General features: G+C 37.6%; 5 protein-coding genes across 5 annotated transcripts; 2 read left to right on the top strand and 3 right to left on the bottom strand.

The window, feature by feature from the left end:
• Window positions 1-276: 276 nt before the first annotated feature.
• On the bottom strand, window positions 277-2,181 carry YRA1 (RNA-binding protein YRA1; the record flags this gene model as incomplete). Its single annotated transcript, XM_454070.1, has 2 exons — window positions 277-690; window positions 1,927-2,181. The coding sequence occupies 2 exons, from the start codon at window positions 2,179-2,181 to the stop codon at window positions 277-279; spliced, it is 669 nt and encodes a 222-aa protein (XP_454070.1).
• Window positions 2,182-3,022: 841 nt separating this feature from the next.
• Window positions 3,023-5,758, top strand: AFI1 (Afi1p; the record flags this gene model as incomplete). Its single annotated transcript, XM_454069.1, has 1 exon — window positions 3,023-5,758. The coding sequence occupies one exon, from the start codon at window positions 3,023-3,025 to the stop codon at window positions 5,756-5,758; it is 2,736 nt and encodes a 911-aa protein (XP_454069.1).
• A 266-nt stretch (window positions 5,759-6,024) lies between these two features.
• ARO10 (phenylpyruvate decarboxylase ARO10) lies at window positions 6,025-7,920 on the bottom strand (the record flags this gene model as incomplete). The annotated part of the gene is made up of 1 exon (XM_454068.1): window positions 6,025-7,920. The coding sequence occupies one exon, from the start codon at window positions 7,918-7,920 to the stop codon at window positions 6,025-6,027; it is 1,896 nt and encodes a 631-aa protein (XP_454068.1).
• A 1,348-nt stretch (window positions 7,921-9,268) lies between these two features.
• On the top strand, window positions 9,269-10,978 carry ADE2 (phosphoribosylaminoimidazole carboxylase ADE2; the record flags this gene model as incomplete). Its single annotated transcript, XM_454067.1, has 1 exon — window positions 9,269-10,978. One exon carries the CDS (start codon window positions 9,269-9,271, stop codon window positions 10,976-10,978), a length of 1,710 nt encoding a protein of 569 aa, XP_454067.1.
• Window positions 10,979-11,114: 136 nt separating this feature from the next.
• Window positions 11,115-14,444, bottom strand: KLLA0_E02663g (Zn(II)2Cys6 transcription factor domain-containing protein; the record flags this gene model as incomplete). The annotated part of the gene is made up of 1 exon (XM_454066.1): window positions 11,115-14,444. One exon carries the CDS (start codon window positions 14,442-14,444, stop codon window positions 11,115-11,117), a length of 3,330 nt encoding a protein of 1,109 aa, XP_454066.1.
• Window positions 14,445-15,478: the final 1,034 nt, after the last annotated feature.

The following is a 15,478-nucleotide window of genomic DNA, read 5'->3' as shown; positions in this document are numbered from 1 at the left end:
AAGAAAGTGAAATAAAATACAAACTATTGATATCAATATTATAATAAAGTTTAGCTAGGTAAGAAAAGATAGGCCGAGCACATAAGAAAGATACGGATTTTTTTGATTGAGAAACCACGCAGTCACACCGGTTGAAATTGAGGAATATAAAACAAACAACAAATGAACTGAACTTCTAGGATGTCTAACGAATAGATTCGAAAGCAGAGACAATCCGTTCGTTATTAAGGAAGACTTTATAATTTCTCAGTCCAGTAATTTCAAGAACGCAATATCTTATTTGGATTCTTCAAAATAGTCAGCCATTTCCTTGTCTAAGTCTTCCAAAGACTTCTTTTCTGGCTTAGCTCTTTTCTTTTGCTTAGCAGCAATGGCTTTCTTGTTTGGACCGGCTGGTTTCTTCTTAGGTTGAGGCTTTGTTGGAGCTGCCTTCTTGTTTGGCGCGGCAGCCTGAGCATTCTGTACAGGGCGGATTCTGTCCAATAATGTCTTTCTGCTTGGATCGACAATCAACGTCAATCTCAATTTGGATTTACCACCATCAATTGGTGCGTTGTGGAATTTCTTTACAGCTAAGTTAGCTTGTTCTGCGTTCTTAAAGGTAATAGTGGCCATACCAGTGGAGTTACCCCTTTCGTTGTAACTCAACAAAGCTTTTTGGACACCACCGACTTGATGGTTGAAAAATTCCTAGTAATAATAAGGGAGCAAAATTTTTGTTAGTGAAACTATTCATAGATAACTGAAAACAGCGGAGTCTTCAATGAATAGTCCTGTAGGAAATCATTCATGTTTACAATTCATCATACATGTACGACCCGGTCAATTCTGTCACGATATGAAGTTAACTCTTAAACAGTAAAATATACCACAAATGGGTTTCATTAGGTTTCGATTTGAAGGTAGGATCTAACATGACAACCAACAAAAAGTAAGTATACTATAACTTTTCTCTTTTCTATTTTTTTTCTTGGAGAGTAAATCTGGAGTCAGTGATGAGATCTCAACCAGACAAGATAGAACATGTTCATAGCAGAATGACAAATGAAAATCGATTTCAAATCCAGCATACCCATCTCGATTTATTACATTCATTGAAACTTGCTTTTCAGTGGCGTTTCAATTTTTGCCAATTTTTTTGAAGTTGTCAAACACGACGACCTTGCTAAAAATGTCGCACTATCTTGAAGATTGAGGCATCAAGCTAAACACACACCAAGGAAGAGGTCAAACTTAATTGTTCCTACAAGGTGTACACCAAGTAATCTTCTTCAAATTCCCAGTTCTTTGCAAAGAGTTAGAAAAAAGAGAATAATACACTGGGCATCATTAAAAAATAGATGCATTGCCAAATGTAATAAATGGTAACAGAAACTCCAGTGACACATAATGTCACAAGAATAGAAGATATGACGAGAAAAAATAGATATACTTCATCTTTTCGGCATTTCCCAATCGTGATTCACTACCGTTTCTCCATCAAATAAAATGTCGTAAATAAACGAAGTTCAGTGCATAATTTTGATGAAAAGTTCTGTCAACTTAGAGGAGAAAAACGGAAAGAAATCACAAAGGAAGGCTTGCTGAAAAGCGAAACCCAGCCAATTGGATAGCTAATTTCGTTTTGTTATATTTCATTAGCTCAATAAAAACTAACTCTGAAATAAATTATTCACACATCAATATCAGACCTCAAAAAAGGTATCGATCGACCGTTTCTTCTTAATCAAATACACGGGAATGTATGATCGTATAGTAAACATAAGGATGGAATTCCACAGGATATATCCGTTGTAAACTTAAATTAACCGCAAGTCTTATTGCAGTTTGATCCGATTTGTTTTCGCAATCAGTACAGTAGCATCTCGACAGTCCTTTTCATTAGAAAAGAACCTACTAAGAGGCCATGGCTAAAATGGGACATACTTTAACAGCGTCTTGGTTAATGTCTCTTGGCAAACCCTCGACATTAACTCTAGTAGAAATAGGAGCTCTTAGCAAAGCTGGCACTAGGGCAGCAGCAGAAGCAGCCTTCTTTGGAACTCTAGAAGGACCGGCACCTGTTCTGGTACGGCTCTTGTTGACTTGCTTAGAAACCTTCTTTGGCCCGGCCTTGTTGTTTCTTCTGGCATGCTTGGCTGAGCCAATAATTTCATCTAATGATTGATCTAGAGCAGACATTGCTTATGAGAGTGTAAAAAAAAGAATCTGATGGGTAGCTGATTCGAAGGAAATAACTTATAAAGTTGCTTGCCTTATGAAGTAGAAACAAAGAGAAATTTGAAGAACAACTTTCATGGAAAAAGGGAAAAAAATTCCAATGGGCAAAAATCTATGGCTCCTTTTATACAAAAAAAATCAAATATCAAACTTTTTGTCCAATTCTTTTCAAGAAAATCAAAACCAGCACGATCAACAAAAGAGGGTAACGATTGTCATTTTCTAAGATCTGCTGCATATGTAACGGTGTACTTACTTCATTCCTGACATGATAAAGATTTTTGTGAATAACAGTCATTTCAAAGACTAAAGATAATGCTCCATAATTTCGTCGAGGGGACTCATTTGTTTCCAACAAACATCGTTTAGCTTTATTTCGTGAATTGTAAGGCCGCAACAACTGAAAAGTAAAATCCGTTGATATATAAGATAGACAGCTATTCGATCAATCTTATGTTCAAATGGATCGCTTCCGCAGATAGACCCAAGTAGGCTGTGGCGGGAATCTTACAACGCTTAGTATCCAAACATTCTTCTATGCCTTCCTGTCATAAGCGAATAGAAGCCGAATTGAATCCATTTACAGTCCGGGTAATTTCATGATTATTTCACTGTTAGCGATATTATTTGGTTCATTTTATTTGATCGGTTCAAAAAGAAAGACGATGATGGGTCAAAATCGTGCTATTTTACAGCGAAATGATACAGACGTCTCACTGGCAAGTTAAATCTCCGAACGACGGTCAGGTGGTAAACGGACTGACTCTGTAATTAAAGAGGAAAGACCGCGCGTTCACCAGTTATGAAACACTCTTCCAAGGTAAAAACAGGATTGAACTTTCACCTACGACAATCTCAAAATGAACACACACACTCTAACCCCAATGTTCAATTTATAATAGCGGCAGAATTTGATAACAAATCTGGGCCGATAATAAAGCATCAATATCCAAAGACAATCCCTGGTTTTAAAACTATTGGGAGTGATTCCACTTGTTCTCATTTGGCCAGTTTGATGATACCGAATAGTGTGGAGAACCATCCAGGTAAACCAGATTTCACTGTTTTTGTCTTATACAAGAATCAAAACGTTTACCAGTTGTTTCCTGTATCCAAAAATAAGACTAAAGGTACTGACTTGGATTCCTCACTGATAATTGAAGAGGAAGACTTTGAAGAAGAACAAGAAAATGGACTGCGAAGTGGTAAGATTGGATCAATTAGAGATGATAGGCATTTAGAGGAAACTGAGCCACCATTATTTTTCTTAAGTGTCGTGAACACGTTTTTAGATAATTCAAATGATCGCGGTGCTTATATAAAAGCCATTGCACTGGGTACTACTATGACAAACTTTTACACATTTAAACCATTGTTAACAATGGTGCTTGATCACTACATGACATCGAATAACAACGATATTAAAATACTTATAGACTGTTTTGACATGATTAACAGTCTTGATCTCTCTTTGGTCATAAGATTCCATTCCAATGTTGTACTACAAAATATTCTAAACTCTATCAATGACGAAGAAATTACATCCAAAATATTTGATGCAAACGAAAACTCTTTGCCCAATATACTTAGGGTTAATGAGCTGCCCAAAAAAGACAAGTTCGGAAATGAGATTCAATTTAAAAACAGGATTCTTGAATATAAGTTCTCTACTTTCCGTCCCAAAGTTCTACCTGCTTATTTTACGAGGATTCCTTTGCAAATTGATCTAATAAAATATGATGCCATAAAAATAGATACGAATTATAATAATTCAATTTTGAAATTACTTGCGAGATTAATTCCTCTCTTAACTGAAATTCCCGATTCCACATATTCTTGGAGATTAATTATTAACTCCACAGAGCGTTCCAAGGATGAATTATGCCAATTTGTACTCGCCCTATCCAATCTCATAAACGGGTTTTCTTCGGAGTATTTTGATAATTCCTCTATTTGCATTTTTCCATACATGGAAATATCAATAATCGATATGTTCAGAGAAAACTTCACGGAGGAGTTCACGAAAGGGAATTTTTTCAGTGTAGTAGGTGTATCAAACCCTATTTTCCAATACCAAGTTGATGCATGGGACTTTTACTATGACTTGGATAGTGACTCCTTACTTAACTCGAAGGCGCTACCATCAGAAGAAGAAAATGCAGAGAAAAATCTGGGGATTAGATCAATGTTTAACAAATATACCACCTCTCAGGTGCATCCACTTCCAGCAACTAAACAGCCGACCCCTAAAAGTGGTTTAATGTTGAAAGTCATAAACCTTCTTGTCAAAGGACAGCACGACAACGAAACTGTACTAAATACCTTCAAGCGTGCGAGTATCCTTCAATTACTCCATCTAATAGACGGTGACGGTGATAAAGCTAATGGAGTGGAAATGGTGTTGAAGGACCAGTATATTTTGAATTATAAAGATCTAATACTCTTTCCTGATATTTTCGAATACAACTCCCTGAAAGTTCTCAATCTTATACACAACTTGGAAACTGATATGTCGAGATTGTTTTGGCCTACTTCAAACTACACTTACCAAACAAGAAAACGTTTGCTTCAGGATTTGTACAAACATTTGAAAGAACTCCACAAATTCATTTCAATGAACAAGAAGAATCTAGGAAAGTTCCTCAATATTGCGATGAACTACCCCTTGGTTTCTGCTTTTGATGGCCTTGATATAATGGGCGCTAATCTGCGAGACGTTGATCTCGAGAAGTTGTTATCTCATGAACGGTCAAATATGAAGTCAATCGACTCTCTTTGCGATGTACATCTTCCTGGGAACACTATTGATCATTTCAACACGTATAAATCGTTTAATCTCATTTTGTTCCCGTTATTTTTGAATCCTCACAGAGAAGAAGATGATACCAACTATATCACCGAAATTGGGCCACCATTGGTTTCAACACGCCCGTCAACTGGCAAATACTATAATTATCAATCAGATTCAAGCCTTTCTATGATATCAAGTATCTATGAGACTAATGACTTGATGAGTCACGAATACAACTATGAGGGTACACTTCATGATGATACCATGACAATATTTACTGCAAAATCAGGCGTCGCTGATTTATCCAGTCTTATAAATAAGTGTAGACAAATGTCTATCAAAGTGCTGTACCGGATTCAACGACATCACATAGGAAGGCTTTTGTTCAATTTAAAGTTAAATCCACTTTTCAAAGTTACTTACCAGACAACGAAATTGGAACTTTTCAACAACTCTGATATCAAACTACCTTCATCACCAGCATTGGCTCATATGAGCAGCTCTTCAATGTCTGAACCGGTGAAACCAAAATGTAAGTTTAAAAAACCATCAACAATTTCCCACGGTGAAAAAAGTTCTTTAAAACTATCTGTGAGTAGAAGAGAGCTTTTGAAGGATTTAAACTTATTAAATGTTAATAATGACACTAGCTCCCCAAAGATCCATGACGAAAAGTCTACTCCTCAACATTTACTAGAGAGTTTAGCGAAGTTTGATATTTCCTCTAAACAATTTAGCAACATATAACTTTAAATTGGACTCGCATTCCCAAAAAGGCCTATAAAAATAAAAATATTACGATATGCCTCTATTCAGTAAGGCAATTCAAGTTATAACTTATGTCTGACCTCAAATCACTGGTTTAATCAAGAATTACGCCCTCATTTAAAGAATAAGACTTAAACTATTTACCGTTTTCACATTCTTCAACATTCAAATTTATAGACAATTACATTATCACTTCTTGCCATGGAAAGAAGGAAAAAGTTATAAACTGACATGTTGGCTTGACTTCAATTTGGTTTTCCATTGACTAGCATTGCATTCAATTCTTGTGGTATATCCATTACTGGAAGCATAACTTCAGCTAATTTGATGTTTGCCCTTTCCTTACAAGATTTCCATTTATTGAGAAGTTGAACTAACTCATCGTTTTTCTCGACGGTAACAGACTCGTTGAATTTATTTTCGAAGTCGCCAAAGACGTTCAATAATGCTGTCCATTTGAAAGGAGCAATGTCATTGTAACTCCTAGTAGGGCCATTTATAGCTCTCTCAACAGTATAACCGTTATTGTTCCATACAAGTATTTCCATTGGGATCTTATAACGAATGTATGATGCAAATTCTTGGATAGTCATTTGGGCAGCACCATCTCCTTCACATAAGATTAGTCTAGGAATGTAATCTTTAGGAACAAGTGCTTGATCTACAATATGGGATCTTGGATAGTCTCTCATACCACAGCCAACACCCAAGGCCGCTGGTAAAGCCATTCCAATTGAGAGATAAAAGCTTTGGGTAATATATTTCATTTCTCTAGCAAATTGCATGTTTGGTACACCAAATTGGAAAGAGCCAGTTTCAACGATGAGAACATCACCATCATTGAAATAATTTGGAATAATTTCCTTCAAACTCTTTTGAGTGATACTGTCATTATTGTCATATTCACAGCTATGGTTTGATTTAGGAACTGGTGGGTAAGAGAATGATAGTTTTGACTTATCCAAGTTATCATTAACGTATTTAAGCACCGATACAAAATTAGCTTCTTCGACAGTACTTGCATTTTTATCCTTGATATCAATGAATTGTATGATGTTATTTGACAATTCGATAATTCTGGCATTCTCGTTGAAGTGGAATGAGTAATACCCACAGTTGATTTCATTTTTGGCCGGACCAAAGTGCAAAATCAAATCACTAGAATCCACAGTTGCTTGCATTTCTTTGCCTGTTTCAGCACCTTTGTAAAGACCCAAATATTTAGGATTGCGTTCATCCAAAGTGGATTTACCCATAGCCGTGTTATAATTCCAAACATCTGCCGTTTCAATAAATTGACGCAACTCCTTCCTTAGATTGAACCTATCAACTAGGAGATCAGAGAAGACAGATGGAGCATTAGATTCATAGATCCATTGCAACAATCTGTCACCAGCGATCTTAGTGGCATTCTCATCCTTATAAGATTCAATGACCGTATCCATATCGATTATTGGATTCTGAATCAAATTTTTGTTAGAGACTAACTTGTCAGCGAAATCAACTGGAATAAACACATATCCTGGTTTACTGTTCTTGCAAATGTCTACAATCACTTGATCAAGTCTATCTGCGGCAGTGTTAATATCGTCTAGAAAAGCGCTCGAGCAGCATACTCTATCTTTCACCATATCGAAATAAACTTGGTGATTTGGTGGTTGTTGGCTGTCTATGGCTGGGACCAAATGATGAACGTTATGGGAACGGAATTGTTCATTTTCTCTGAATCTTGATGGGCTGACACCAATGATGTGCAATACTTTCACATCTTCGGCAAAAGCCCCTGCTACACCGTTCAAAGCAGATAATTCACCAACACCATACGTTGTGATAACACACCCTAGCTTATTAGTGTAGCGGGAATAACCATCTGCGGCATATGCACCGTTCAATTCGTTACATGTACCTATCCATTGCAAACCGTTAGCCACTAAGTCCTCATCGTACAAATATTCCAACAATGGCAAGTTGAAATCACCTGGAACACCAAAGATACTCTTGGCACCAGAGTTTAATAATCTTTCAAAAACGTAATGGCCAAACGGGATATTTTTCACTACCGTAGATTGCCCGTGGACTGGAGAATCACTTCTTGGCGACTTAGTTCTAAGAGACTTTTCATCTAATTGCACTGGAGACATATTTTATACTTATATTCTTTGCGCAATGTCGCTTTAGTTTTTTCCTATATGAAAATCTATGCTATACTGGAAAATTTCAGGTATCAATAATGCTATTAAGTTGTCAAACTCAGAGAAATATTACACGCAAATACATATATATATATATATATATGTATGATTGCATAATTCACATATTAAGGTATTTAAGACGGATTGAGAGACATAGATCTGGAAACGGAGCCTGAAATACTACTTGCATTGACTGCAGCATAACCACTAAGAACCGTCAATAACCGCATTATATCTAACTTACAATAACATGTTGTAACACAATTTTCTTCAAACACCTGTATTTTCACATATGAGCAGAGATATAGGGAGGTTTACAGTAGGCAAATACGGAATAATGCAGTCATATTAAGCATTTCTTGCTTGAGTTTGGGTTACTTAATTTGACACAATAACCGAACTTTTTCTCTCTGACATTTCTTAAGGCTTTTTAACCATAAAAAAGAAATAGTATTTGGCAAAAGTAGTATGAATAAAGATAATGTCGAAAAATAGTGTTTCATTTCAAGTGGTAGATAGATTTCTTTGCCGTTAAATTGTGGATAAAGTTCTAACTTGGGATGTACTTTGTTTAGTGATATCATCGCATGTTAGCTAGTCACACTTAGCACGTGAAAGTCGTTTTAATATCACTCGAGTGCTGTATGATAATTAGGTTCATTTCTGAACTCACTGGGGGTAATTCTTCGTCGCCATTTATTGTTGAGAAAAAAAGGATGCGCCTTGGGCGGGTAACGATACATATATCTCGGCTACCTTCGGTTATTTTTAAGGAGATTGAGGATTTTCGGCAACCTTCGGTAATACAGCCCACCTTGTAGTACCGACCTTATCCGTGATGTCTGCTTTCCACTTTTGGATGCGGCAAGTCACGGAAATGTGAGGTACTATTAGCCGAATCGCACATGGAGCTGGGTGATGAAGAACGAATTCATTGTCACGTGGATATTTTTGCACGTGACAGCGAGTTTGGTCTTTTTTTTTGACTTGACATGTTTGATGCCTCATCTAGCTTCCAACATTAAAAATTAGATATTACATCAGAGTTGTCTTCTAATTTCAATTTGATGCGAAGAGATGATCATTAAGATACATACATATATATATATATATACTTTCAATCCATATTGGAAGAAGAGAAAGCCTTGTAATCTCATCATATCTTGCCCCATAATTTAAGGAGTTAGTCTGACTGTTTCCGCTTCTCTGGTAGACAGACCATTAAACAGAATATTCCGTTGTCAGAATTGATAACCCTATATAATAACATCACGTTCACCTTCTTCACTAAGACAACATGGATCAAAGAACTGTCGGTATTTTAGGCGGTGGCCAATTGGGCCGTATGATTGTTGAAGCTGCTCATAGACTGAATGTGAAAACTATCATTTTGGATGCAGAAAACTCTCCGGCAAAGCAGATTAATGCTTTGAGCGAACATGTCAATGGTTCCTTTGCCAAACCGGAAGATATCAAGAAAATTGCATCTCTTTGTGATGTCTTAACTGTTGAAATCGAACACGTCGATGTTCCAACTTTGAAAAGGGTTCAACAGGATCACCCTAACTTGAAGATCTATCCCGACCCAGAGACGATCGCTTTGATTCAAGATAAATTTGTTCAAAAGCAATATTTGATTCAGAATAAGATCAGTGTGGCAAAGTCCGTTGCTGTTAACAGCGATGAAGAATCGTTGGCTAAAGTTGGTTTTGAATTTGGTTACCCATTCATGCTTAAATCAAGAACTTTAGCCTACGATGGCAGAGGGAACTTTGTCGTGAAATCCAAGGAGTCTCTTTCCGAAGCACTTGAGGTATTGAAAGATCGTCCCTTGTATGCCGAGAAATGGGCTCCATTCGTCAAAGAGTTGGCTGTAATGGTCGTGAGATCTCCAGAAGGTAAAGTGTTTTCTTACACTACTGTTGAAACTATTCATCAGGATAATATTTGCCATTTGTGCTATGCTCCAGCTAGAGTCCCAGATTCCGTCCAATTGAAAGCTAAGCTCTTGGCAGAACATGCTATTGCAGCATTCCCAGGCGCTGGTATCTTTGGTGTGGAGATGTTCTATTTAGAAGACGGGGAATTACTCATAAATGAAATTGCTCCAAGACCTCACAACTCTGGCCATTATACAATTGACGCATGTGTTACCTCTCAATTCGAAGCTCACATAAGGTCAATCTTAAACCTACCGTTACCTGAAGGGTTCAGTGCCTTGTCTACCACAAACACCAACGCTATCATGTTAAACGTCTTGGGTGATCATGCTGAAAAGAATAAAGAACTACAAATCTGTGAAAGAGCACTATCTACACCTGGTGCCTCTGTATATCTTTACGGTAAAGAATCAAGACCGCAGAGAAAGATGGGTCACATTAATATCATTGGATCTTCAATGAGCGAATGCGAACGTAAACTAAAATATATCATGTATGCCGATGCTGCTTACGAACATATCGCCACCAGGGAATTCACTCTACCCGGCGCGTCTATGAGACCATTGATCAGTATTATTATGGGATCAGACTCTGATCTACCGGTTATGTCCAAGGCCTGCGATATCTTGAATGATTTTAATATTCAATATGAAGTGACCATCGTCTCTGCTCATAGAACTCCACACAGAATGTCTAAGTTTGCTATCGAAGCTGCTAACCGTGGTATCAAAGCCATCATTGCCGGTGCTGGTGGTGCAGCCCACTTACCAGGCATGGTGGCTGCTATGACTCCGTTGCCAGTCATCGGTGTTCCAGTAAAGGGCTCCACCCTAGACGGTGTCGATTCTCTACATTCCATTGTACAAATGCCAAGAGGTGTACCCGTGGCCACAGTTGCAATTAACAATAGTACAAATGCTGCTTTGTTAGCAATCAGAATTTTGGGTGCGTATGATCCAGTATACTTCTCTAAGATGCAACAATTCTTACAAAAACAAGAAGAAGAGGTGTTAACGAAAGCTGCCAAATTAGAAACTATCGGATATCAAGAATACTTGAAAAAATAGGTCAGAAAACCCTTTATATCGTGTATAATCTTACTACTCCTGTTTCGATCTTTTACATGTCAATAACATAGCCTATTCTTATAACTACTTTAATTGTTAACGCCCCATTTTCTGAATGACGTGGTTCATTTCCCTTTCAAAATGTGAGTCCGATAATTACATTGACATATTGCGTCAATTGATCAACTTTCTGATGTACCAAGTCGCGATCACTTAGGCTTGCAGATACGACCTTAGTGAACTCCGAGAGAAGGATGAATTTTTGCTTCAGGAATGTAGGTTCAGCCACGAGCACAAGCTTTGCTAGTAGTTCTTCATCAGATAAGTTTGAATTGCCGAAATAAAGAGAACCTCTAGCATATGATATTAAACTCTTTGCATTAAATTGAGACTCGTCAAGCGGAATTGATTTGTTGGCATATATCAACGCACATTTCCCATCAAAAGTAACAAACTTTATAAACTTGAACCAGATAATATCTTGAACTATTTTTGGAAGAGCGAACCGCAATAGATTAATAAATATCGGTGGATATCTCATCCATACACATTTCTTCGTATCATTTAGGAAGGAATCATTCTCTTGTACTTTACCATATGATTCTTCTAATTCTTCTGGGTTATCTTCTGATTGTACCGCTGGGTGAATTCTGCTATAATCTTCAGCTGATTTCTGTTCGATATAATCGTTGCAGGAGCGAAAGGAAACGATTGGGGTCTTGTTCAAGCTAGAAGAGTGAGCTGGAATATTCCCAGACGCTAGCTCAATAAGGGTGATAACATCTAGAAGCCGGAACATGCTCTGGAAACAGAGCATGATAGAAAAAGCTTCAAAGGAAGATATCTCAGAATCTACAGCCTCACTTAATTCGGCCACGTCGACAAGTCTTAATTCTGAATCGAATACGTCACATATCAAAATATCCAACTTATTAATATTTTCTCGTAGGTTAATCTTAAGTGTTTGTGACAACGCTAAGCAGTTTAGAACGTCCCAATCCACAACTAACAGTCTTTTTTCATCTTTCAATTCATAAAGTCTATTCTGAATCGACAAATCGAACACATTAAGTTTCGCCAAGGCGGTGATATTATCAATTTTTTGGTTTTTCCAGTCGTGAAATATATTCCAGATATAAAATTGATAAATCACCGATGAAGCGATATCCACTCTATGCTTCTTCTCCAGGTCTCTTAAATGAAATAAGTCTAAACTTTTTTTATTTTTCTCAGGACACTCTTTAATAGAAATTCGACCAGAAAAATTCTGTGGAATGTTTTTCGTATAAGTAATGAAAACCAATTGATCATGAGGAAGTATAACATCTTCTAATCTTTCCTGAGTGCTACAGAGTGAGCTCAACACTTCATGAAGTAGCGGATGGTCTCTAAATATGTTTCGAGCACAGCATACCTGAGAAAATGCGATCCATAAGTTCATTAACAACGTCCTATCGTGAGCGAAACTCGTATTGGTCGAAAAAGTAAAGAACTCCTCGAGGTTAGGGCCATTACGATATTGTCCGACGATATTGCTATATGCAATAGTCTTCAAAAGTTTCTCTAGATGCATAGCAGTTAACCGACTATTCATTTGGATAAATATCGAGTGATAAACCAAGATATTAAGAGTTTGTAAAGTTCCAATAAAATCAAGTTCTTCCCAATGAGTAGAAATTTCTCTTAGACAATCAGACATGGTTGGTAAGAAGCCTGATTCGCTAAGTTTTGTCTTGTTTTTTAAAGAAGTCAGAGGTATGGCGCATAGAAATATAGCATAAGTCAAACTTGTATTTGTTTGTGAGAGTGAGATCCGTTTCATTACCTCTTTCGGAGGTAGAACTTTGACCTTTGGGTGAACGTACTCATAGTATAAATCAAGCAATTCCATTGTCAGATGAAAAGAGGGCATTTTTCCTGTAGACCCTAACTTTAGCTGCGCCAACTGCTCAATCTCACATCGGTGTAGATCAACGAATATTTGTTCTGGAACAAACTCCTGGATCTGAGGCTGTGATTGATTCAGGACAGGAAAAGCTTTCTCAAAAGTTGCGGCAGGAGTAGCGGCACTATTCTCATTTGTATGCTCTTGTCCAAACATAAGAGTAGGGAAAACAAATGCCGGCACACTTCCGTACTTTGGTAGTTTATATGTTCCTTGGTTGATATCACTTTGTAACCTCTTTGACGCATTAAGTTCCATAGGAGTGAATTCCTTTTTTACATCAAATTGTGTATTGGGCTTTGAGCTTGAACTTGGCGTAGTTTGCGAGCTTTTTAAATTATTTAAACAATCCTTGGTTCCCCTAGATGACCGATTTTGCCAATTGGACTTTGGATCCTGTGATATGGTCGACAGCACATGTCCATAATGCCCGAGTGCTTCCGTTCTGTTACCTGACAAGTTACTATTACTTCCAACTGGAACATCCGTGTTGTTAATTGCCGCAGGAATAGTGTTGAAATCATTTCCATAATTAATACTTGGTCTAGCTTGAGGTTGATCGACTCCACCGTGCCCCATAATATTCATGTTCCCAGAGTGTTGAAACGATATAAGGGAGTTAACAGGAGAATACAGGCTATAAGATGGTTGAGTTTGCCATTTCTCTTGATTTTGAGACAGACCAGTTGTACCTGGGTAGATTTTATTGCAAGCACCGGAGTTGTTAATTTCGGACATGAATTGTGAAATATGCATTGCAGGATTCTGACCTACATTAACCATAAAATGCGAGTTATGCGTAATACCACGCAAAGAGTTCGATACGATACGGTGCTTACCTACATTGTCAGTATGAGCCCCACTGGTTCCTGCAGTTAAGGGACGAGATTCCACTAGCAATTGATGGTGATTCTCCAGCGTGAGCTGTGGCAGTACAAAATTATGCGGAGAGTTTGGGTAACTTGATTGATGCTGGTGTTGGGTTTTTGATCGCTGTTGTGGTTTGGAGTGATTGGATAGAGGATGTGTCATTAGCCCATTGTTGTTATTGGGAATCGAGTCATGAATGCTGGCTGGTGTACCGGACAGACGAGTGGGAAACTTTGCACTTGAAGTGATGGCTCTTAAATAGGGCCGTACTGGTAGATTATGGCTGCTACCCAAAACAGATGAGTTACTGCTACAAAGTGGATTAGGGGGATCACAAATATCGACCTTCTGGCTTTTAACAGCACTTTCTGCCAAGACTGGGCACACATCGGAACTAGGCGGTGATATATACCGCTTCGATTTATCAAATACTCTTCTACCACCACGATTACTGGCGACAAAAACACATTCAAGAGTGCTACGAACACAGTTAGTGCATTTTCCAGGCCCACCGCTCGGATCTGGATTAGCCTCACCGTCACATTTAATCTTTCTCTCTCGACAAGCGAGGCATGCTCTCTTAGCAACTTTCCTTTTCCTGCTATCTGGATGCCTCGAGTCCCTAGCAGATTCTTCGTTGGAAATCTTCATTTGGCCAACTTTATCTATTAGCAGGATAACTTTTCAAAATTCTTAGAGGGAAAACTGAACTTCAAATTTCAGTCGTCATAAGCCCTTGTAATTTGGTATGGCCAAAGTATCCAGTATTATGCTTAGATGCAAAGAAAAATTGAAAAACTCAATTCAAAAAGGCTCTGATGCAATCCTAAAAATGAGCGGCGTTGTGCCAATGTTTGATGAAGGCAAAGATACGCTTGTATTCCCCAACAAATCAATGTGATTAAAACCGGAACTTCGATCAGATGTTTCAAATTCAAACATAGACGCTCGAGAACTACTCTTTCAATTAGTTTGACAGTCCTGATCCAATTATGACAAAAATCAGAATAGGCAGTTAAGGCAAGTTTCTCGAAAGTCCGGAAGTAAAATGGACCGCGGGTTAATATAAAGAAGAGCCCCACCCTCAACTGTAAAGAAAAATGCTAAAGTTGAGTCTATCGGTGTGATGTTGCAATCTTAAATATGAACCCAACTCGATTCGAATAAAGTCAAATTAGGGCAAAAACACTCAATAATGCACCAATAAAAAAAAAGACACTGCTAATTGGTAATATTGTTGATATCAAAGAAGGAAGGTATGATGAGAAGAATCTGATACAGAAACTCGAAACACGAAACAGGCCTTTAAAAGGTTGGTACTTTGATTAAAAAGTTGCTAAAAAACCGACTGGGCAGGCACAACAACAACTCCACACACAACGATTCCAAGTGAAAGAAAACAAATGCTTAAAAATATAAAAAATCCGCACAAACACTCACACAAAGAGAGCAAACAGAATAGAATGAAGGTTATGTTAAATGAAAAAGGCGTATTAATGGACCAGCGTAAACGCAGACTTTCTTCTTTTTTATATCTTTTATTATCCCAGCTCAAGCAACTGAGCTAACCAAGAGCACAGAAATCAATTACACCTACATGTTAGTTCGTAATTCATTTATGGAAGTAATTATTGCCAGTTGAATTAATGTAAATCAGCTTCTTCATTCAAAAAGAATCTCGATAT

The sequence above is a fragment of the Kluyveromyces lactis genome (genome assembly GCF_000002515.2).
Source record: "Kluyveromyces lactis strain NRRL Y-1140 chromosome E complete sequence".
Taxonomy (NCBI): Eukaryota; Fungi; Ascomycota; class Saccharomycetes; order Saccharomycetales; family Saccharomycetaceae; genus Kluyveromyces; species Kluyveromyces lactis.
The sequence above is the reverse complement of the archived record's forward strand: the minus strand, read 5'-3'. Positions and strand labels throughout refer to the sequence as shown.